Source organism: Podarcis cretensis (assembly GCF_951804945.1).
Source record: "Podarcis cretensis genome assembly, chromosome: 2".
Lineage (NCBI taxonomy): Eukaryota > Metazoa > Chordata > Lepidosauria > Squamata > Lacertidae > Podarcis > Podarcis cretensis.
Genome location: NC_137171.1, coordinates 35,990,127 through 36,015,370, shown reverse-complemented (window position 1 = coordinate 36,015,370; position 25,244 = coordinate 35,990,127). Strand labels below are relative to the sequence as shown.

The window sequence follows — 25,244 nt, the reverse complement described above, 5'->3', positions numbered from 1 at the left end:
GCTTGTCAATATCCTCCTTAAATTGTGGTGCCCAGAACGTGCTGCAGTACTCCAGGTGTGGCCTGACCAAGGCAGAATAGAGTAGTACTATTACTTCCCTTGATCAGGACACTAGACTTCTCTTGATGCAGCTTAGGTGGTGAGAGGGAGGGGTTCTTAACTCCTTTCCACATTTGCTGTTTCCACTGCTGTAAATCGACCAAAATGCTTTCTCGTTTAGGAGAGACTTGTCTCTCCTGTGTCACCTCTTTGCTTCCACTGGAAATGGTTCCCCTTCATTTAAAGGAGCTGTTAGGCTGCCATGAAGCTCACACTGCCTCTAAATATGAAAATTCAGTTAGCTATCATGGCGCAATGGTCAGTGTCTGTCTGTGGGGAAACTGCTGTATTTAAGTAGTTGTTGCTAAATGTGGTCAACTACGTTAAGTGGGAAGAAATTAAAGGAAGAAATAGATGGTGCAATTAATTGGTGGCACTTGTTAGGGCGGCAAACAGGATGGCATCAGAATAAGGAGAGTCTAGTGAATATTATCATTTTATTTGGCTGCTTGGACAGCAGTGCTTTCTGTCACGGCGCTAGAACATTGAGCATCTCTGTTCAGTCAGTGGCCTCCTGCTTAACCATGTGCTCTCTGCCAGAGCAACAGTGGACACTGTCATTCATACTCGTAGGGAAGGCACACACAGGAGAGAGAAGAGTGTGACAAAGGGTGGGGGAACCCCCAAGAGAGCCTGTCCAACTGTAACACAACAGCCCTGCAGTGCTGTCAATGGGACCTGTTCTCTGGTAGTTGCTGCCACCACCGTCTCACTTATTCTTGCAGCCTAGATGGGACAGGACCTGGGATACACCAAAGCAAAAACTTTTTTAAAGGCTCCAAACCATTGCACCCAGCACTCCTCAGTCCAACCTGCTCACAAACTGCTGGGGGAAAGCAGGGCTAGATTCCAGCTGCCTTATCCTAGCCCAAGATCAAAGCAACTAGCTCGTTATCCTGGCAAAACCTTCTAAACTTCCTAAAACCCAGGAACTCTGAGGCCAACGCACCCTGCATTTTCCCATACGGTTCTCTTATAAATGAGAAAACCTGAAAATATTTTGATTAAAGTACGGGGTAAAAGCAGTGGGTCCCCAATTGATGCCCTCCAGACATTTTTGAATGGCAACTCCTCTTGGTCCCAACCAGTCTGGTCAAATGTTCGGGATGATGGACATTGTAGTCCATTGTAGTATTTGGAGGGCTTCACTGGTTATGGCTGCAATCAAAAGTATGTAGAGATAGGTTCAAGCTCACTAACTAGTCTCCCCCAAAGTTTACCTTTTGTTCCTGGGCTCTTGTCAGCAGCAGATATAAATAAGCTCTACGGTGCCTGTTCCAGAGAGCGCTGCTTTATTAATGGCTGCATGATGTTCATTCAGCTATTGTAACAGTGGGGTTTCTTGGACAAGAATACAGACAGATGTACTTAATCTCCGTAAAGATCCTTAAGTAGCCCAGAGCACATGTCAGAACCACCACATGGATGCTGCCAAAAATATGGTCATCTTGTGGCAAGTGATTACTGGCTGTAATGAGTGCTGTATGGATCTGCGCGACCACAATATGAGTCTCCTTGCTACTATTCCATGTTTCTGATAGTTTCTGGCAAGGCTAATGGAGATATACAAACTACTCTTGGGATGGTGGTGATTTTACATTTCTATCCTGCCCTTGCTCCAAAAGGTAGCAAATTACAAAGCAGCAAAACAGTGCATCAGCAAATAAAATATAAGCACTTGAACTTCAGGAATATCTAAAAAGATGAAAATCATCTGAGAATTGTCGCGTATCCTCACAGCTTATAATGTCAAGGCTGCAAGGAATACGGTCTTTCAGCCATCAAATGCCTTGGTGAACAGAGATGTTTTAAAATTCCTCCTGAATGTTAATGATGGGGACAGAAGCAGCTCACCTGGGGGCGGGGAGCATTCCACATATGGGATGCCACTCCTGAAAAGGCCCTATCGTGCCAACTGTTCTGCCTCCACCTGTATATAGCAGTGTTGCATAGGCATAATCCCAACATTTTGGATGTTAGACTTTTCGTAAAGTTGGAGGGGGACAGTCTTGGTGACCCAAGTCAGCCCTGTGTAGTAAAGTGATTGGCGGGGACTTTCTTGATTATTTTTTTTAAAACAAGGATGCAAAGTTCCAGCAGCACCACACAAAATCTTATCAGAGCGAAATTTTAAAGACTATCGATTGCAACCATGTTGCTCTGTTGCAGCTTCAGTTCACTGATTGAGGTTTGGATATGAGTAGTTCTTGACAGATGGTGTGCTCTATAGATACCTGGTCAGTTCTTTTAACATGAAATAGGGTTGTATATTTTCTGCAGAGTAGGTTTGGGTAAAAAGTTTTACGAGTGAGAAGAAAAAGTGGTAGGTGGACTTGACTGTAATTAAATCTCAGCCCAGGACTGAAAATTACTTGTGTGGAATACCTATTGGCTGTATGCGTTCAGAAATTGTAAACGGGCTTGAATTTATAGTAATGCAATAGATTTCTCAAGAGATGCGTTTTTCCCCTACTCCATTTTGCACTGGCGCCCATGGAAGGAGGCAGTCAGCTACTTCTGGTAAATGCATAGGCTTATTCTGTCGAAGCAGATGAGCTGTTTACTGTGGAGAAAAGGAAGTGCTGCTTGGATTTATTGACCATTCATACTAAATACTTCTTCAAATAAGCCTCCAGATACATGGAGCTTCCTGCTGTAATTTTCCTGTGCTGTGGTTTTTCCCCTGGAAATTCCCAAACACACTCCTGGCCTTGTTGGTTCCTTTATGAAACGTAGGAGCCCTTTTTTGGCCCTGTGTGCAGGAAAATAGGGAGGGGGGGGGATACTGATAATCTGATCAGGAGGTGGAACAGTTTGAAGGTATGGCAGGATTCATGTGGGAAAAGATACCTTGACTCTCTGTTTAAATATGATTATATTGCCCACTTCTGTGTGTCAGTGTGGCAGAGGAGAAAGCGTGAGTTAGGGTTAAGAGAAACACACCCTTCCATAAGGTTCCTTATAACCATCTAGCCTTGAGTGCTATGCAGTACTTACTGTTCAATGGAAGCCTAACCCCTCAACCTAAAAATGTTTCAGTGGTTCCCAAACCTTTTCCATTTGAAAATTGTTGAGGGTCTAGGTGGACCATTTAATGATATTTCTTCCTGTTGTAGTGATCGTAGTGTGCAGTGCTAGATGCTGCGTGATTTTAAACTTCATTTTTGTTGCTGCTTTTCTTTCTTATACAGGGTGAGTCCTTTAAAAGAGGCCCTGTGGATACAGAGTATACATGTTCCACGGGGCCTCTTTTAAAAGACTCACTCTGTATATTGCAGTTTATTGTACTGAAATTTTAATTCCATAGAATTCAGGCTATAATACAGTACAATAAAATGCAATATAATAAAAGAACACAATAAAAGCTCGTATGAATATTTAATGCAATGAATGTGCCATCTTCAAACAGATCCACACACACACTGCAGACCACCTGAATGTGGCCTACAGACCAGATTTTGGAACCCCTTGGCGTGGATGATTCACAAGCCTGTGTGCAGCTTTTTATTTCTAACCAATTTAATACAATTGACATAATCAAGTGGTAAAACTCTTCCTGGATTAGCCCATTTCAGGCTCTAGTGGTTTGGACCTGGGTGGGGTTTTGTATGTTTAAGTGTGCCCTTACGGGAAGAAACCCACTTGTAAACTAGTGTAATGGAGAGACAGTTTAGAGGTTTTTAAAAGAAAGAAAGCATTTAAACATGCATCGAAATAGAAAAATATACATAGTAAGAATTATGCCAACCAATCAAACCATTACAATATAATACTCACTGTGTTGTGAACACATAAGATGAAGAGTAGGGAACATTTGGTCTGCCAGATATTGCTGAACTACAACTCCCACCAAGCCTGGCAGCAAGCATGGCCAATGGGCCAGGGATGATGGGAGCTGTAGTCCAGCAACATCTGGAGGGCCAGCGGTTTCCCACACCTGCATTAGGTGCATCATTGCTTTACACTATTTAGCGCATTTTATTTCCCACTTTCCAATGTGAGGCTCCAGACTCAGGCTGGCTTAGCTTCAGTAAAACAGCTGTATCACTTCTTCCTTAGAATAAGGGAATGTGCATGATCTGGTACTCTTTTATGTGGCTATAAATCATGAATATGAATGGAAACTCACTTGTGTTAAACTGGTTTATTAGAACCTCAAGCATATTGTGAAATATCTATTAATTTCCTTACAATAACGCTTGAGGAATATTTTAGTTAAAACATCTATTACAATATATCATAAACTAATTCTGGCTGAAGCAGAAATTGCTGACCTTGTCGAGGCCTTCCAGGTTTTTCATTAAATCTGGTTAGTTAACTAGATCATGTCCAGCAGAGGTTTCACGTTGGACAGACAATTGGGCCTGGCTGACCAGGACTGCTCTCTTCCATGCACAGGTAAACAAATCTCCAAACTGAGAAACAGACAAGACATTTCCTCCCTAAACCCACCCCCAAAGTTGCATCATACGTATCTTCTTCAGCTTCTCTAGATACTATCCAGTAAGACCGGTCGAGAGCAGTAAGGGGCTCATGGGAAAGGAGGATTTCTGCACTTAAATGGATTATCTGAACTGCAAGCAGCACAAGGGCTGTCTGTTTCCCTTGTTGATGTACAAATGGCTCCAGGATAAATGCCGCCTACTGCTTAGCGGTTCACAAGCCCTTCCCTTTCTGTAAGCATCTGTATAAAATGTTTCTATCTTAAATTAAAAACAAAACAAAACAATAAACCAGGGCAAAAGTAGGCAGCTAATTAGCTTGCTGCTCTGTCCAGGGCACAGCTGAGATTTTTTTCCTAGGCTTTCCACCTTCTGGGCCTTCAACACAAAACAAGCGCCATTGGGAGCATAATTAGGATGTGCAAGCTTATATATTTCTCCTTCACCCCCGGTTGCTCTGGGTTTGGCTTCTCTCACACGCATCGGACAGCTTCATATCTGTATTTGCAGGTGTTGGCATCTACGTTATAGAAACCTTGGTCATGTTCCATGTAAACTGCTTAGAGAGGTTATGGATGATTAAGCAGTATATAAACCTTGTTGAATAAACTAACTAATTAACTAACCAACCAACCATGTCCCCATTTTCTTTGTGACCTCGTAAGTTGCAGATTTCTTGAGAAGGACTGCATTTCCCACAATAATTTAACTGTCTTTAATGAGGTTTTAGTCCTCTTGGGGCAGGTGTCTGTTAAACAGCTGTAATTTGGTTCTTATTACTTGAGGTAGAGGTTTCCCTCTCCTTCAAGCCTTTCTTTCTAATTATATTATATTATATTAGCAATAATATATATGTCTTCTAGGACCAAGACCTTTAGAAGTGGAGGTGGGGGGGGGAATGCTGTTTTAGTAGTGGCATTTCACATAGGTTGGGTGACAAACAGAAATGCTAAACATCTCTTACTACTCTAATCAAAATCTGATTAGACCAAAAGCCTTGCTTTTAATCAGTGATTAATGTATTAAGACTTCCAGCCATACTTTCACAGATGGGCAGTGATGGGTGGGTGGGCAGCTAATGTTGGCTTTGGAGTATAGCTACTAAGGCACACAAATTGACTTCCTCTTTCTTTTATGTAACCCTGAAGAGGGGAGGGAACTCTCTAATGCACACATTGATCCAGAGCTTTATCTGTGTTTAGTTGCTGGTGTCCAAATGATTATGCAGCAAGTGAAGTAGAAGGCGCTATATGCCTCAAAGAGATTTCCTCTCTCCAGTCAGTGAATATCTAGTCAGTTTTATAGATCCTTCACTGACTACGAGCCAGACAAAGAAACAAGTCTCAGCAATACCCTTTTCATTTTTAGAATGAGGTTTTTCCAGCTTATCTGTTCTGCTGTGCTATTTTTAAAAAAATCTTTGAGGAAGAACTGTGATGATTATAGAGCCACTATTGCATATCTGAGGTTTGAGGGCTGAGTGTACTTTGAATTTTCTGCCGTTACAAAGCATGCAAATCTTGTTCCTTATAAAATCGATATGGAGGATCTCTCTGTATAAGCAAATAAAATTGTTTCAGAAATGTTGGTTAAAAATGGCTGGGTTTGCAGCAAGTTAAAAATTGTAGCTTGAAGAGTAGGTGGTTTTTGTTGCCAGCATCTCTCCCCTTACCAAACACATGCCTTAAAAGTTGCCATGTTGGAGGTTGAAATTGTTGTTTTTAACAATCAGATATCCCAATAGAGGATCTATTTCATTGGTCTGGTGCCAATCCATTGTGTGGTTTTTAAAGTCAGCTTTAAAAGTGGCCATTTTAGTCTATAGGCAGCTTAATGCAGCTATGCATGTCAGTGAAGGAAAATGAGGACTTGGAGAAGACCTGGAAACGATGTGTGACTTCTCCCACGCAGTTTAAAATGGTGAATGTGCCACTACCTGACAAGTAGAAGGCTAGTTAGAAGTAGTGGTGGTAGCTGCCACCATATCTGGATGGTGTGGGTGGGTGGGTGGGTGGGTGTGGGTAGGTAGGTAGGTAGATAATTATGTGTGTATATGTATATATTGTTGGTGTCCATAGAGTGAAGGGGAATGGGGACTGTAGTATCTTTAGGATATACAGTTTAATTTACAGACATATACAACCTGAGCATAGGATGGAAAGGCTCACAGCATTCCCACATGAACACTCCCATTAGCTTTCTGGGTTTCCTCAAAACCATAGCTTTGGCTTCAGCACAGAGCAAGACTCATCCGGCCAGGTAAGGTGGGAAAAGGCCCACTCTCCTCTTCCTGGAAGCATCTCCACTTAGTGTTGCTATAGTAACATGGCTCACTCTTGAAGATGCTGATGACAGTACTTAACTGGCCAGCTAAGACCATTAGTTTACAGAGAGATTGGTTTGGCCAGTTCAGCACATTTCATCTTTTGGGTTCTAATCCAGGCAAAACTCCGGCCCTCCAGATGTCCATAGGCAAAACTCCGGCCCTCCAGATGTTTGTGACTATACTTCCCATCATCCCTGACCATTGGTCCTGTTAGCTAGGAGTGATGGGAATTGTAGTCCCAAACATCTGGATGGCTGGAATTAACCTGTGCCTGTAATCTCATGGTTACAGAATCACATTTATGGAAGCAACCCACCAGTATTTTCCACAGCAACCCTTCAAGCCTCTAACAATATACTGTATGTCTAAAGGTGCAATGCAGTGTTTTTGAGTTTGATTGAGTAGCAGTCAGTGATGGTGTGCAATTGCTTGACATTAAGAATGCATATTGTGGCTTCAGTTGTATTCTGTGGCTTGGCTTACTTCCCTGAGTGATCTGCTCGCTTGTGTTTTGAGATCTTTGTTATAGACTGATTTTAAGAGCTTCTAAAATCATAATCATAAATACCACCCCAAGGAATTTTTTTTCCTAATTTGTAACATGAGTAAAAGCTTTTTTGTAATGCGTGTTAAGTGTTTTATCAGCTATATATACGTGATCTGATATGTGTTCTGCAGCTTGGCTCACCTGTTTGAGTTATAGGATCTGCAAGTGATTCCTGCTTTCCCCCTATGCTTCTGACACAGTTATATTGCATTAGGTTGATCTGTGATTTCCTGATGAGGTGTGCGGATGGCTTTGCCAAGTGGTGGGTGGCTTAGAAGTATATGAAGTGGCTATGCACCTTTGATGAATAGTGTTTTCTGCATATATAGCAAGTCATTAGGAAAGGTGCATCTGTTATTAATCTGGACACTTGCTATGTTTGTTGCTGTGGTGATCGAGTACGCATGCAACCGGCGGAAATTTATTAGCTTTGTATGTAACAAGTGATTTTTAAGCCTTACAGTGGTACCTCGGGATAAGTACTTAATTTGTTCTGGAGGTCTGTTCTTAACCTGAAACTGTTCTTAACCTGAAGCACCACTTTAGCTAATGGGGCCTCATGCTGCCGCTGAGCCGCCGGAGCACAGTTTCTGTTCTTATCCTGAAGCAAAGTTCTTAACCTGAAGCACTATTTCTGGGTTAGCGGAATGTGTAACCTGAAGCGTATGTAACCCGAGGTACCACTGTATTTATTGAACTTCTGGTTGGTCTGAATGGGAGCAATGATAAACACGTTCCAACTAGCAGGTTTGATGTAGGAAGTAGTGAGAGACTATAGGAAGCATTTTGAACCCGTTAAAGTGCAGTACACTTTCTCATCCTCATCTCACAAAAATCAGAAAGATCTGTTTTAAGCGACAAGTCTTTTAAATATGCTCATGCACCCAAAGCTCTAAAACTTAAGGATTCTTCTTCTATTTATTTAGGGTGGAATTTAATGTAGCTCTGAGCTTCTTGTTCCATCAGTACAAGGATTTATCCTTGTGAAACAGAATGTTCTCTCCTATCCTCCCAGTGCCCCCATTAAATTGGTTCTAAAGGTCCCCCTAACCTCCTGGAGCAGCTTTGCAGAGGGTGCAAGGGGTGGAAAGTCCCAGGGCACAAGCAGAAATCCTTGCACTGGCAGAATGTGATGGTTCATTTATTTATTCAAATATTTATAAATCTGCACTTTCATATAGGCATAATGCAGCAGTATGTAGCAATACAGGATTACAATAGAATCAGTAAAGGCATCAGGAAAAAACACAAAAAAACACCTGTAAATACTGGTTGATTTGAAAGGAAACAAATACGTATTGCAAAGGCCTGGATAAGCAATGGTAATTATCAGAAGACATCTAAAACTGGGATAGCTCGGTCGGTAGAGCATGAGGCTTTTAATCTCAGGGTCATGAGTTTAAGCTTAATGTTGGGCAAAAATATTCCTGCATAGCAAGGGGTTGGACTAGATGGCCCTTGTGGTCCCTTCCAGCTCTATAATTCCAAGACAAGGACGATTCCTGCCTACCCTCCAAAGTGAACCTAACATCAGGATTCCCCACCCACCAAAGCTGCAGAGAAAGTAGAGTGATGTCGAAAGGGAAAGGGTGGGTATGCGTAGCTTAGGCTCTAATCACAACAGGTTGGACTGTAGAATATCTTTACTGCTTATACAGAAGTGATAGTAGCCAAAAACTGGAAATCGCAAGAGATACCAACAACAGAAGAATGGCAGTTGAAGATGTTGGACTTTTTGGAGCTGGCCGACCTGACTGGAAGAATCCGCGACCAGAAGGAAGAGGAGATACAAGAGGATTGGAAGAAATTTAAAGAATATTTAGCTAAATATTGTAATGTAAGATAAATAGGAAATTCTTGGAATTAACAAATAGGCTTGGGGTAGAATAAGAATATGTGGTACTAAATATTAATGATTAGAATAATAATAAAGGAGAAGAGGTTAGTTAATGAAAGGAGTTAATATTATTAGAAATATGAAATTGGAGATCTGTTATACAGGTGATATAATGAAATTCAGATAGAGGGGATTTGAGGAAGTCAGTTACCAATGTTAAGAGATTTAGGTATTTGAAGTAATAATCTTCTTATGTGTTTAGTTTATTTTCTTTGATATATTTCTTTCCGGTGTGAAAAATCTGGAAAATCAAAAAAAATTGGAAGAAAAAAAAGAGAAAGTAGAATGATGCTGAAAGGGAAAAGGTGGATATGTGCAGCTTAGGCTTGAATCGCAATAGGTTGGACTGTAGAATATATTTGCTTATCACAGAAGTGATATTAAGGTGCTTTGCCATGTTCTCTCCAGGCTTGTCCACCTTGCTTCTAGGATGATGCAAACTTTTGTGGGTTCTGTCTTGCTAATAACTATCTGTACACCAGGGTAATGAAGAGTAGTCTCTCTGGAGAGGTCTTTGTAATTAAAGCAACCAGTTTGACACCTGATATTAATTTTGGAAAGATAAAGCTACTGCTCGCTATCTGTAAGGCACACAGCTGTGTGGGGTCTAACCAGTTGTTTTCTAAAAGCGTCGTTCTGCTGTTCCTGCCTGACACTTGGTTGTTGCTGTGCGTTTTTGTCACTGGGAAACAACAAGCAGCTTGCTAGGCTGTCAGGGAGCATAGGTGAATTTCGTTCTTCTGGTGGTTGTGTTCACATAACAGATAGGCAGCTGAGGGGAGGCTCAAAGTGGGGACTGCGTAGTTCACAGCTGAGTCTCTTAGCCTTGGTTATGGGAGTGTGTGCTACACTCTCTTGCATATTCAGCATTGAAAAGCAAACTTGAACTCAGAGCCATTTGGCCATTATGCTCCCTCCCATAGACCTTTTTTGTGGATGGGTTGCTTTGCTGCAAAATATCAAATAAGATCTCTTTAGCACCTCATAATGGATTCTTTGGAGACCAGGATCTAAAGCTACATGTGCAGGGTGAGGTAATAGAGTGGTACCTCGGGTTACATACGCTTCAGGTTACATACGCTTCAGGTTACAGACTAAGCTAACCCATAAATAGTGCTTCAGGTTAAGAACTTTGCTTCAAGATGAGAACAGAAATTGTGTTCCAGCGGTGCAGCAGCAGCAGGAGGCCCCATTAGCTAAAGTGGTGCTTCAGGTTAAGAACAGTTTCAGGTTAACTACGGACCTCCAGAATGAATTAAGTACTTAACCCAAGGTACCACTGTATGTGTAGACAAGATGAACTGGAAGCTCATAGAGGGGCAAGAGGAGGGATTTTTGATAAGTACTGTACAGATCTAAGGTTGTGCATGGAATTCCCAGACATACCTGGAATACTGCAGTTGGAAGCAGTGCCTGGGTGGAAATTGGCAAAAAAATGTATGGCAAAAACGCTCAACAACATTTGTGTCTGGATTTTCACTTTCTGGAATATGGCAACCTTATATGCACAGCCCTGCAGCCCTTGCCAGGCTCAGCTTTCTTCTGCACAACTGAATCCTGACCTCCCATTGCATCTGGTCACCTAAATGTGTGGCCTGCTGTGATTCTGCATCTGTTTTTCGAAGAATGTTGCAAGGTTTTAACTATGCCCACTTTTAAATGAGGTCCTTCACCTCTCAGCTTCTTCCATGTTTCATTAGAAGGCTAGATTAACTCTCTGGTCAAACTGCATTCCTTTTCTCTTGCCCCTCAGTCATGTGCCTGCATTGGTTTTGGTGAGCTCCAGGGTTCTTTCAAATGTCTGTCTATCTGCCTCTCCCCCCCCCCCCCCCAACTCTTGTTTTCCTATAAATTATGTACATGGAAAAAATGGGGCCAGAAAGCAGCAGACATCAATAATTGATTGCAGAACCTTCCTAAATGATGAGCTGCATCTTGGCGTTTGTAGAGGTGCCTCGTGTTCTTCTTGTTTGGAAACAATTGTATAGGGGTTGTTGTTTTTTTGCTGACAAATATACAGTATTGATGTTTGCAAGGAGATGCTGCAGGTTTTTCAGTAGATGTTTTATAAAAGAGAGCTTTGTTTCATTTTGAACTGTTGCCTTTAAATTTTTATTTCTTTAAAAACATTCTGACATTCTGCACTGCCTTTCATACACCATGAAAAGGCAGTGTACACACAAAAAAGGGAGTGTGTTAAACTTAAAATTCAGAATGAAATGGCAGCTACTAGGTCAATGGCAAATAAGTTCAAACCTCCTTAGTGGAGATTTTATTTTTATCCGCTCAATATCTCTATTAGTTTTGAAATTGTTGTTTTGTTTTAACTGGACCCGTTTCAGTCTGTGTTCAGGCCTGGGCTTGGCACGGAATTGGCCTTGGTTGCCCTAACAAATGACCTCCTTCGAGGGACAGGTGGCAGAGTGCAACCCTACTACTGCTGGATCTCTTAGCGGCTAGGGGGCTGCACGTCTAGGTTTTGGCAATTTAACTGTGACACTCTTCTTATCCCAATGCTACTTAACATCTATATGAATCTGTTTGGAGCAAACCAATAGGAGGTCTGGGGTACAGTGTCAGTATCCTGATGACACTAGGCTTTGCTTTGCTATCAGATCTGAGTCAGGAGAAGACAGTGCATAGAGTGAACCAGTGCCTGGATGCAGTTGTCAAGTGGATGATGGTCAACAGATTTGAAGCAGAGTCCTGCTAAGATAGGGACAGTGTTCACACTTCCGTTTACTGTGCAACCACTGTGTTTCCAGGGCAGAGTTTTTAATCTATGTTCACCCGACAACGTCATACAAGATGCATTTATATTCTGTACTTGGTTGTGAGATACTACTACTTGATGCTGCTGTTTCTTATCACAAGACCATTTCTAATTTGTCTCTAGCCAAGGTGTAAATGTCTTTGCATGGGGTAAACACATCCCCACCCCATCAGTGCCCCCCACAAAGAATCTGACACTAATGAAGCCTTCTTGATGTGAAGAGATAGAAGAAAAGCGCTGTGAAATGGATTGTTTGTTTGTTTGCTTAAAAATGTGTATATAGCCTTTCTGCAGCAGGTAATACCTCGGGCAGCTTACATACACACAAAAAGGATAAAACATACAGTGGTACCTCGGGTTACATACACTTCAGGTTACAGACTCCGCTAACCCAGAAATAGTACATCGGTTTAAGAACTTTGCTTCAGGATGAGAACAGAAATTGTGCTCTGGTGGCACGGCAGCAGCAGGGAGGCCCCATTAGCTAAAGTGGTGCTTCAGGTTAAGAACAGTTTCAGGTTAAGAACCTGAATGAATTAAGTACTTAACCAGAGGTACCACTGAGGCATCTAATCATAGCCTGCATTTTTATTAAGGCTTGATCAAGGCCTGTATCTTAAAATGAGCTTAAAGATTTTCAAATGTTCATGCCAGGCAGAAGACCAGCTGCCTAAGAACCTTGGCAAGATGTTTATTCTCCTGGACAAGGGGGCCCCCTGATTTATAGCAGAAAACAATTCTCAAAGTCGTAAAAAGGGAATTACAGGCTGACAGCCAAGGTTACACTGACCCTACATATTACAGAAGATAAAAAAAGAGATAAACATAATTAAGAGTGGGTAAATAGTAAAATAAAACCATGTGCCTCCCATTAAACTTGAGCCATATTTTCCTAAGGTTGAAAGGTCAAGAGCAGTGAAAAAGGCAACTGGCTTGGCTGGAGAAGATAGGTTTTCTTCCTATCTTATTTTGAGGCTGGAAACTGTTCCTTCCTTTTTTACTTTGAAAAGGTTTATTCTTCTAAAAAGCTATCTATGTTATGTATTAAATATATTGGCTTAAATGTAATTATGCAAAGGAATTAGAAGCTAAGAAATGTTAAATCCTTATGCTAGATTCTTATTTCATATAGTTGGAAGAGATCACAGGGGCCATCAGCCACCAGCCCAGCCCCCCTGCCAAGCAGGAAACATCATTAGAGCACACATATGGTTGTCAGGCCTTTGTTTAAAAGACCTCCAAGAGGAGGAGATCTTTCAATGATGATGTGAACTCAAGATTCTTGACATCTGTTTAAGATAAAAATTTAAGATTAAACCATTTGTTTTGGAGGGCAATAGGGCGAGGTGAGCTGGTAATTAAGGTTCCTTGTTGAGACACATGTAAGATATATTACTACTTATTTGTCATTTATAGATAGAAGAATATATAGCTTTTTGTTTCCCATAAAAGGACAAGAGGAAATGGGTGTATCTTTTGTGATTGGTTCTAGCAAACAGCCAATAGGAATTTCAACCAGGCTGATTGGACAGAGGCAGCCACAGGAGGAGCAAGGGGGCTGGATTAAGGAAATATAAGTGCTGGCCATAACGGCAGGAGGCCAGGCCAGAGCTTGGTAACCACTGTGCCTCATATTTATTTGTCCGACAAATAAATTATTATTTTAATTTCTCTATTGCTGCGTTGAATATTTCATTCCAGCTAAGCGTTAACCACAAGCAGGGTGCTACACCACTGTATTGTAAATGTTGAGGTTCTGTCTGGAAAATAGAAGTAGATGAAGATAAATCATGCTAGCTAGAGCATTCATCAGACTGGTTCAATATGTGCAAAGCCATGTACAAAATATTATGAGAATTGAAAAGAAAGTTTGGTTTTATAGAGTCTCTGACCTGGTTTAAGATCCATATTTGTGATATTGACTCATTGTGCAGGCTTGTTACCCAAGCTGCAGTTTCTTTATATAAGCCATAGTAACCCACCAAAAAGAGTCATTGCGAGGCCAAACACAATAGTCTATAAAGTCACCTTGAAAGTTTTACGAGTGAAAGGGTGGGCTTTCAATATTTTAAAAATAAAATAATGTCCCTCACCAGATTAAAATGTGCTACGGAAGCAATTACTAGAGTAATTGTCGTTACACATTTCTGTAACCTATGAAGTGATGATTCAGCTGACTTTTGTATACCTACCACCAATCTTCACCTCAAGGTGTGGACAGCAGAGGAGTGAAGAGAGCACGTTTTGAATTAACTGTTGCAGCGTGCGGCTTTTAATAACGGCCCTCAACCCATCCAACTGGAAAATAGCTTGTGAAATAGAAATGTTTATATACTCCTTAAAGATGAGTGTGTAGTTCTTACTTCTATGGCCTGTTCTATAAAAGCGTTACTATGGTAGTAGCGGTGATGTGGTTTTGCTCGTTTGGATCAGAGGACGGGCAAAACTTGAATAATTGGCAGTTTCAGGAGAGTAGCCATGTAAAAGTTTGTAATGGCAAGGTATGCTCTGTGTAATACCTTCAAGGTTAACCAAGCTGTTGTGGAAAGGACAACAAATGAAACCGCTCTGCCGGGGAAAGCTCTTATCCTCGTTTTCTTTAAAAGCAAAGGCCTATCTATTACCACTAGCATTGTAATACTAGATTGTTAAAAGTGCATTTGACCTTTTTTGCTAAACCCCGTAGTTGGGATAAAAGTGCATTAGAAGGGGCATGGGTAGTGAGCCTGCTGTGAGTGGTTCTATTCTAAGATGTTCAAACAAACAGTCAATAAAAGATATGTGAAGGAAGCTGTATGTGAGCTGTAAAGAGAGAAGTTTGTTACCCTTTTGTTTAAATTCCATACAGGGTTTTCCAAGTGTTGTCATATCCTATTATTTTTATGTGGCAGGGTAGTCTCAAATTCCACTGCCGTGGAAGTCGATCACAATCTGAGGAGGCTTTCAGAGCAATTGCAAGATTTCCATTTTTGCTCAAATGTTCTTTTTTTTGGTGGTACCTCAGACTGTTTTTTTTTTAAAAAAAACATGCACTGGGTGATACACAAAGTTTGTCATATTCCTAAGTCCATTGATTTCAGTGGGTGTGCTCGTGACTGTGACTAACTTTGGATATGATGCATAAAGCTACTTTTTCAAGATGGAACATAGTGCCTCAGGGCAGATGACCTCAAGGCTTTCTTTTAACACGGGCTGGAAAATTTTCCATGGCTATATTTCTCTGCAGAAAACTTCAAACTTCTAGAAATGCATTATTGATGCATTTACTAACTTGTTTATATACCCTGCCCTCTATCACGTTGCGGGGTTCACAATTTGTGCAGGCGACACAACATCAGTAAAACCAAGAGCGAGTAAAATGTTCTATAAAATATTCATCTTAAAGCTGTAACATTAGGCTGCAAGATTAACAGTTCATACATGCTTGAGGAACCAAGTACTAACGTGGTACCAGAACAGAGCCAAAGTTGGTGCTAGCTGGGCCTCAGAGGAGTAGTCATACCACAGACAGGGTGCCACAACAGAGAAGGCCCTTCCTCTTCCATTGCTACATAATCTGAGGTGTACCTAGGCTCCCTTGCGCCCTGGGCAAGGAGCTATATTGGTGCCCCACAATCCCTTGCACCCTTGACAAGGAGATACTGGCTGCCCAGAGGAGCAGCCCGGGATGTGTACACATGGGTGGGCGGGTTCCTAGCCAGTCTGAGTCAGTGGATAGGAGTGATTTTGCGTCCCCCCTCCCCGGGTCTGCACCATTTGCAGGAGCCAACCTGACCAACCCCTAGGTATGCCCCTGCAAGTAATGTTTCAAACTTAAACATGGAAAGCGTAATGCTGGTGGTCAACAAAAGAGGTTTAAAGACTGTCTCAAGGCAAATCTTTAAAAATGTAGTATAAACACCAACAATTGGGAAACACTTGCCTGTGAGCACTCCAATTGGAGAACAGCCTTTACCAAAGGTGTAACGGGCTTTGAAGACACTCAAACTCAGGACACAAGGGACAAATGTGCTAAGAGGAAGGCACGCTTGGCAAATCCACACTGTGATCAACTCCCGCCCGGAAAGCAATGTCCCCACTGTGGAAGGACGTGTGGATCCGGAATTGGCCTCCAAAGTCACTAATGGACTCATTGTTAAAACTGTGTGTATGGAAGACAATCTACAAGTCAGCACCAAAAAAGAAGAAACACATAATGTACAACTCTCAAAGGTGGGATGCAGAGAAGGGCCTCTCCAGAAGAATTTAATGCTTAGGCAAGACAACAGAGGGAGAGGTGCCTCCTTTAAACGTCTCGGTCTGAGGCTGTCTAGGGGTTTTTAAAGTTATTGCTGACATCTTGGAATTTGGACGGGAAATATATTGGCAGTCGGTGTGGTTCCTTTTGAAACCAGAGTCACGTAGCTCAAGCTAGCTGCTCCACTTGGCAAACTAGGAGCTGGTACTAGCTGCAGCATCTAAGTCATCTTGAAATGGCAGCCACTCAGAGTGCATTATAGCAGTCCAGGTTTATCAGAACATGGGTTACCATGGCAACCCTACTTGTATACTGGAATGGCTGTAGCTGGTGAACCTACTGCCCAAGGACCAGCTGGGACTTCCAGATATCTAAGAGTAAGGTAAAGGTAAAGGGACCCCTGACCATTAGGTCCAGTTGTGGCCGATTCTGGGGTTGCGGCGCTTATCTCGCTTTATTGGCCGAGGGAGCCGGCGTACAGCTTCTGGGTCATGTGGGCAGCATGACTAAGCCGCTTCTGGCGAACCAGAGCAGCGCACGGAAACGCCGTTTACCTTCCTGCCAGAGCGGTACCTATTTATCTACTTGCACTTTGATGTGCTTTCGAACTGCCAGGTTGGCAGGAGCAACGGGGATTCGAACTGCCAACCTTCTGATCGGCAAGTCCTAGGCTCTGTGGTTTAACCCACAGCACCACCCGCGTCCCATCTAAGAGTACTCCCATACATATTTGCTCCTTTGGTGGGGGGGGGGGAGTGTATCTCTGGCAGACATGTCAAATAAATTCAGCACAGGTCTGTCTGTTTTGAGTCCTATAATAGAGAATAAAACCGATCACAGAGGTTTCCCTTTTGAATATGTTCAGCTAACCTGAACAACGCTGCTAAACCCTACTGCGGGGAAATGTATGTTACTCTTGCAACAGACCTTGTGTTGTCCCTGCAAGTGTTGCAGTCTCCTTAAGTGATAGCCTTTGGACTGTTTCTCAGCATCATTATTATTCATGGTTTACAATTGTGGGAGAGACTTAAGTGCACACCTGTGAAAAATGCTGTACTGGGATGGCATAGTTAAGCAATGCTGTAAAATATGGTGTGCAATCTATAACTGTGTGTGTGTGCCAACCAATGACTTATAAAATGTAGTTATTAACAAATAATGTAAATTTAAGCCTAGTGGCTAAGCGGCTGAGCTACAAATCAGGAAGTCGACTTATTTATGTGAAGTTCAATACACATAACAATTAAAAGCACTATAAAAGTGCCAGCTACCCCATTTTTCCTTTCCTTTTTCAGTTTGCAAATTTGAAAACTCTGCCAGGAAAAGTGGGTGTTGGAAGAGAAACATCATATGGCTTGGAGGCAGGCATACTGTCCATTTGTAGGGGTAAGAGGCTGCAAGGAGGGACGGGAAAATAAAATGTTTGCTACTGACTCACCTCTTCTGGTTTCAGAGTTTTGAATGAAACCAATAAATATCTCCACAACCATGAGGGCTAGGAGCTTTTTGCGAGTTATTCCACAGTGCATTGTACTGATTGTGTCCATGTTGATAATTAGAACCTCTGTGATGGTTCCTTTCCTTCATGGTACAGTGGTACCTCGGGTTACATACGCTTCAGGTTACATATGCTTCAGGTTACAGACTCCGCTAACCCAGAAATATTACCTCAGGTTAAGAACTTTGCTTCAGGATGAGAACAGAAATTGTGCTCCAGCGGCACAGCAGCAGCAGGAGGCGGCCCCATTAGCTAAAGTGGTGCTTCAGGTTAAGAACAGTTTCAGGTTAAGATTGGACCTCCAGAACGAATTAAGTACTTACCCGAGGAACCACTGTATACTGAACTCCTTTCTCTGCTCCTAATTCTAACCAGCCTCTTTGTTTCCCTCTCTTTTTCAGGAAGCTACTTTGCCAGTCACTTCATCATGGGAGGTGAGAAGTTTGATTCTACGCATCCTGAGGGCTACCTTTTTGGAGAAAACAGCGATCTCAACTTCCTTGGGAACAGGCCTGTAGCGGTAAGGAGGGGGGGGGGGGAAATCCCATTTTAATAAAGTTGGATTTGTAGCTGGGGGGGGGTATGAGTGGACATGGAACAAATATTCCTTTTTAGGAGTTTTTGTTTTGTTTTGCATTCATCTTCACTCTACCTACCTCTCAGGGTTGCTGTACGTATAAAATGGGAGGACTATGTACACCACTTTGAACTCTTTGGAGGAAAGGTGGAATATAAATATAATAAGTAAGCTGTTATGTGCACTTAGTCTGATGGGAAGGCATTTTTATGTTAGATCTGTTTCAGAATCCAATTCAAGATCCCTAAAAACACAGTAGGGTTCTTAACATGCCTAAAGGTAAAGGTAAAGGTACCCCTGTCCGTACGGGCCAGTCTTGACAGACTCTGGGGTTGTGTGCCCATCTCACTTAAGAGGCCAGGGGCCAGTGCTGTCCGGAGACACTTCCGGGTCACGTGGCCAGCGTGACATCGCTGCTCTGGCGAGCCAGAGCCGCACACGGAAACGCCGTTTACCTTCCCGCTGGTAAGCGGTCCCTATTTATCTACTTGCACCCGGAGGTGCTTTCGAACTGCTAGGTTGGCAGGCGCTGGGACCGAGCAGCGGGAGCGCACCCCGCCGCAGGGATTCGAACCGCCGACCTTTCGATCGGCAAGCCCTAGGCGCTGAGGCTCTAACCCACAGCGCCACCTGCGTCCCTCTTAACATGCCTAGGTAGCTCTTAAATCTAGCTGTGAATGTTCATTGGTTCTGAGGTGTTGTCCATTTGGTGACATGGGCAACCCAGATGCAAATTGATGACTACTCAGAAATGCGTGGTTTGCAATGATTCACATAATCAAGCGCTTCTCTGAGGGTACCAGGAGGCAGTATTGGGTGCTCTATCTAGAAGGCTGTCTGATACATCCCTCAGCCACATGTTATCCTTTGTACAGTATTCCCCTGAGACTCAGTTCAAAAGCAAATATGGAATATCTAGTTAGCATGAACTGTGTAGGAGGGATGGTATTGCTGCAGGAAATGTTAATGCATTTTGTATCTTTTGAATTGTAATTTTTTTGTGGCGAATCTGCCTGAGATCTATAGATGAAGGGCAGTTACACATTTAGTAAATAAAAAGAACAAGAATAAGATTGCTTGTTGATGTGCGAGGGTTTGAGAGGATGTGTTTTTCCCCTATGATAAGGAGACGTGTGTCCTTCTTAGCACTGTAGAGTGCGCTTCCTTAAACAAACAACTCTTAAACAGAGAGCAAGTCCATGTCAGAATTTGCAGGAATTCAATGTGTGCAATACTGAATAAACATTGCAAATAATAATATAAAGTGTATAGACTTTGTGTGTTTATGTATGGCACAAAGTGCTTTTACAGATAATTAAGGAGGAAGTGCCATTATTTGGTTTAATTAACTTTGTGATTCGTGTGTCTAAGAACGGTGTGTCTGAGGAGTGTACAAGCGTCTCTCATGGATTAGAGTTGCTGGATGATCCGCCTATATCTCGTCACCTAAGGGTGTTCTTTACACACTTGAGTTTCCAGGCAGTTCAACATTTCCTATATGCTCCTTTGTCTTAAGTAGTTAATTCTTAGCTTCCCTTCCACTATTTACAAGAGAAGCCTGACATTTTGATGCAGAGTATTCTGGACAGAGCTTTTGCTCTTTTTCCACCCCCCACCCTTCATTCCTCCGCTTGGGTCTGTGTGTCTTGATGTGTTTGTTCTAAAGAGCAGCCACAAAGTGTCCCTGATCCTATTTCTCAGGCTGAAGCAGCCTTGCTTTATTGCCTGCTAGCTCAGCAAAGCGTTAAATGTCAGACCGTGTTTCAGACCTTCAGGACGCGCAAGACATTAATTATGGACAGAGGGTCTTCTATCCTTCTTCCCTGTCACATTCAGAATGTTGTCCTTTGTGTGAAACGATAAGATGGGGAGGTGCGTTTCTACAGCGTCCAGAAGTGGTGTTCTATGAGATGGATGGAAGAAGCAGAACAGCTTTTCAGTTCAACAGAACTTTTTGCTGTGCTCACACCCTGACTTGCCTGTAGGGTTGCTCACGTGTACGGAGAGGGCTGTGGTTCTAGGCATGCCCATGATGTTGCACCGTCTTGTTGCTGCACTCGCACAAAGGGCTCTCATGTCAGGCCTCCATCCTTTGATACGCATAGCTGAGGAGATGCTTCAGAGACAGGGACACATTGAGGCAGGGCTAGAAGTGTGCCCTCGCTCCTGTTGTTGCATATGAATGCCCTGTAACAAAGAAATACATGAATAGGGCTTTTACCTAGGAGTGGAGGGGGGCTAGAGTAAGGGTGGCACGGCTGCAGTGGAACACTTTTATTGCTGCCCAGTTCTTTCTTGTTCAGGTTTTGGAGAACGAAGATTCGTTAGCTGTAATATCCAAAACAGTGCACCTATCCTAGGGGAGTAAAGGGCATCTTGCAGGAGGGTATTCAAAGACTAGCAGGGTGATTTAAATCCCTGTTCTTTATTAGTACTCTGCTTACAGTGTGAGAGGTGGGGTCATCCACTTTAAGTGTGGCTGCTACTGGAAACCCAGCCAGATTGGGTGGGGTATAAATAATAAAATTATTATTACTATTATTATTAGCAGTGCTTAATGTTTGTTTAGAACTACTCATGTGTTTAAAGTTCTTCATGTGGCCCCATCCAATTGTAACACTATAATAGCCCTGTAAGGTAAGTTGGTGTTATTGTGCTCCATCTTGCATCTGGGGTACTGAGGCTGGGAAAGAGTGGCCTTCCTAAGATCACCTTGTGAGTTTATGGCAGAGATATGCGGGTGGCGCTGTGGGTTAAACCACAGAGCCTAGGACTTGCTGATCAGAAGGTCGGCGGTTTGAATCCCTGCAACAGGGTGAGCTCCCGTTGCTCGGTCCCAGCTCCTGCCAACCTAGCAGTTCGAAAGCACGTCAGAGTGCAAGTAGATAAATAGGTACCGCTTTGGAGGGAAGGTAAGTGGCGTTTCTGTGCACTGCTCTGGTTTGCCAGAAGCGGCTTAGTCATGCTGGCCACATGACCCGGAAGCTGTACGCCGGCTCCCTCGGCCAATAAAGTGAGATGAGTGCCGCAACCCCAGAGTCGGCCACAACTGGACCTAATGGTCAGGGGTCCCTTTACCTTTAAGATTGGAACCATGGGACTTTTTGCTTCCTCATGGGGGAATATGATAGGTGGTTGTGGCCATTTACCAGTCAATCACTTGATGTCACAGGGACATCAGATGGGGTCATTGAAGCCCCTATGAGCATTGAGACTTAAGAGTAAAAGCAGAGAGCCCTGCATTGTGCTTTAAAGTGCTGCCTATTGCCAGCTATTCAAGTTGCCACGCAGGGCTCTTTGCAAGCCCCTTCAGGGACTGAATGGCTGCAGACTTCCTCACGAGGGATAGCTCACTAGAGCATGAGACTCTTAATCACAGGGCCATGGGCTTTAGCCCCACACAGGGAGAATGATTGCTGCATTGCAGAGGGTTGGACTAGCTGATTTTCGTGGTCTCTTCCAACTCGACAATTCTGTAGCAGTCACGAAATTAAAAGATGCCTGCTTCTTGGGAGAAAAGCAATGACAAACCTAGACAGCATCTTAAAAAGCAGATACACCACCTTGCCAACAAAGGTCCGTATAGCTAAAGCCATGGTTTTCCCAGTAGTGATGTATGGAAGTGAGAGCTGGACCATAAAGAAGGCTGATTGCTGAAGAATTGATGCTTTTGAATTATGGTGCTGGAGGAGACTCTTGAGAGTCCCATGGACTGCAAGAAGATCAAACCTCTCCATTCCTAAGGAAATCAGCCCTGAGTGCTCACTGGAAGGACAGATCATAAAGCTAGGGCTCCAATACTTTGGCCACCTCATGAGAAGAGAAGACTCCCTGGAAAAGACCCTGATGTTGGGAAAGATGGAGGGCACAAGGAGAAGGGGACGACGGGGACGAGATGGCTGGACAGTGTTGTTGAAGCTACCAGCATGAGTTTGACCAAACTGCGGGAGGCAGTGGAAGACAGGAGTGCCTGGCTGCCCTGGTCCATGGGGTCATGAAGAGTCGGACACGACTAAACGACTAAACAACAACATAGTCATAGCACCACATGTGACATCAGGTGTGGGGAAGGTGGGCGTTGTGTGGGGAAAACAGCCTTGCAGGCCAAAACTGGAACCCATACTAGGGCAAAATAGGTCTGTGAGGTGGAGGTCTCCTGTCCCTGTACTAGACCTCCGCACAGGACGCCAGCAGGAGACAGTTCTCTGCTGGTGCAAATACAAAGGGGGTTCAAAGGCAGTATTGTTGAGCCAGTAAACTCCAGGTCATCGTTTGGGGAATATCTACATCTTTAAATTGAGAAAGTAGCTGAAAACAAGGAAGAAGCAGCCCAATTTGTCCTTGTATTTCAGCAGCACTATAACCTTGTCTGAGGCATTTTCCCTGGGCCAATTTGGTCACGTGCATTAGTAACATCCTGGAGGATTTCTCTCCAAGATACAGCTTCCTCTCTACATCTCTCACAATGTCCCTGTGTTTGTTTGTTTGCCTTTTGGCTATAGAGCTTTTGCATGTACATGTGCCTCTTTGCCACTTTCCGCTTCTTCAAAACAGGCAGCCTGTTTCTTACAATGAACATTAAATAATAACTTAAAGAAGATGAAGGCAAGCTATTGATTTGCTACTAGCTTTGATACACCTGACCCCACTCTCTTTTGCCCTACCCAGTTAACCATCTAGCCACATGATCTGCAAATATTCCTGGCCTAAAGCTGCTTCCAAAAAAGCCTTATGTTGAGTCCTGCCCAGCTATGGAGATATTCACTAGGTTCACTGTAATTTATTACTTGATCTAAGTGCCCACCCCAATCCCAATAGTGCTATACAGTGAGAGGACAGTTCTCTCTCTCCCCCCCCCCCCTGTTGAAGATCCAGGTGTACAGTGCTTGTGCCCATAACATTTCCTGCGTCTATGCATTGTTTATGCACATAACCTGTTCTGTACTGTGTAATATCTTATTATCTGGAATTCATAATTCTGCCATGTATTCTCAGCCCCAATCACATCAGCCTTGAACCTGGAAGCCTCAGCAGTGGAACTTAGTTTTGATTTGTGATGCAATTATATTTCATTTCTCATTTTGTTTAAAATACTGCTCAATGTCGTTTCGCAGCAGAAAGACTAGTAGCATAGCTAAAAGTAGCAGCACGTTAAAAAAAACTTGTGTTACTATCTGCAGCTTTACCAAAGAACTAAAAAGCCGAAGAAAGGAAATCTTCATCCAATTGTACTTCCCACCCACCCAGTAACTACTGAGAGCAGCTTCTCTGCAGGGTCCCTCTAATAGAGTGCAACGTTTATTTAAAACGAAATTGCTGTTCTGAGACATTCCTAAACTTTCAGGGCTTTCAAGTTGACTTTCAAGTTGAGCTGGTGTCTCCGTTTTAGGACACGGAGCAAGTGAGCATTAAGAAATGGAGCTGGCAAATAATATCATAGCATTCTTTGTTCCCTTAACTTCCTGACCATGCTGTGTGCTGTTTATTCATGCTTTCGTCCTCCCCACCCTCTGTTCCCTTTTCGTTATGCTTGACCCATTGATTGTTCTGATCCAGTGGAATACAGAGGGCTTCTTTCTGTAGCAGGGAAAGGGGCATCAGAAGCTACACACGGGCCGCTTCTCAGCCAAGACAGAGAGTGACACTTTTTCTGCAGAGATGCTTATTCCCTTCATCCTCTGTCAGGCACCACTTCCTTGTTTTGTATTCTAAATGGCCCCCATTTACTCAGTAATGGGGCATTTCCTCCTAGCAAAGCATTTGGCCTAGATAATGTTTTCACTTGCCTGTGAAGAAGCCCGCTCTTGCTGCTTGCTGAGCACATTGTAGTGATTAGTCTCGTCACAGCCCAGGGCTGGATTCGAAATGATTTTCTCTGGCTTGGCAGGGCCAACATAAACTGTGTTAAAGTTACAAGTGCATACTGTCTGTCCGCTTTTTTAATCCACTCATGGAAATCTTTCGTGGTGTGAGTGGATTGGTATCGATTTCTGCCTACCAGTCCCACAAATTGTTTATTTATTAAAATGTTTAAATAGATACCATCTGTTATGTGGGCATCCCAAGGGATAGCTCAGTTGGTAGGACAGAAGACTCTTCATCGCAAGGCTGTGGGTTCAAGTCCGATGTTGGGTGAAGATTCCTGCATTGCAGAGGGTCGGACTAGATGATTGGGCAGCTAATGAAGAGGCATGCCTGCACCATTTTGTGTTCCTATCTCCGCTTCTGCTCTTTTGGATGTGGCAATCATGATCCCATCTCCATATTGCAGCCATTTTGTGTTATGCCATACGCCCACAGCAGCCATTTTGTGACTAGCACCCACAGGCTCTCTCAAAATTCCAAATGTGCCTATTGGCCCAAAAAGGTTTGTAACCCCTATTATAGGACACCACCAATTTTATAAAAGGTAGAGTTGAATTAAACAGGCTAGATATCTGCCACACCAGCCACCAAACCCCATTAATTAGGGTAGATGGATTAATTGGCATTTGTTAAATTGCCAAGAAAAGTAGAATGATTTGAAATCAACTGTTCTACTTAGGAATTCATTCCAAAGCACTAATTGCTTGCTACAATCGTTAGCACATGACTTCTGTCAATATTATCCTGAGTGTTTTAACATTTCTAAATATATTTTAGAAGCCTGTTTTATGCACTCTTGTGGTTCATTGTAAACATGAGAGAATGCAATAATAATTGAACATTCATTCTGTTAGAGATGTAATCATAGAACTGCAGAGTTGGAAGGGACCGTGAGAGCCACCTAGTCCAAGCCGCTGCATTGCAGGAATATTTTGCCCAATGTGGGGCACGAACCCACAACCCTGAGATCCAGAGTCTCATGC

The 25,244-nt window shown here is 43.0% G+C and overlaps 1 protein-coding gene and 1 long non-coding RNA gene across 5 annotated transcripts in view; one reads left to right on the top strand and one right to left on the bottom strand.

The window, feature by feature from the left end:
• The window catches only part of RNF157 (ring finger protein 157), a 72,791-nt gene that overhangs the window by 7,436 nt on the left and 40,111 nt on the right, over nucleotides 1-25,244 (top strand). For all 4 annotated transcript variants that reach the window (XM_079966036.1, XM_079966037.1, XM_079966039.1 and 1 more), the window contains exon 2: nucleotides 18,221-18,339. In XM_079966036.1, the coding sequence (XP_079822162.1) occupies nucleotides 18,221-18,339 (119 nt within the window). The remainder of the gene's footprint in view (nucleotides 1-18,220; nucleotides 18,340-25,244) is intronic.
• On the bottom strand, nucleotides 19,662-24,861 carry LOC307210458. The gene is made up of 2 exons (XR_013836025.1): nucleotides 24,439-24,861; nucleotides 19,662-20,583 (listed from the first exon to the last, which is right to left on the bottom strand). It is a non-coding gene; the product is annotated as an uncharacterized lncRNA (long non-coding RNA).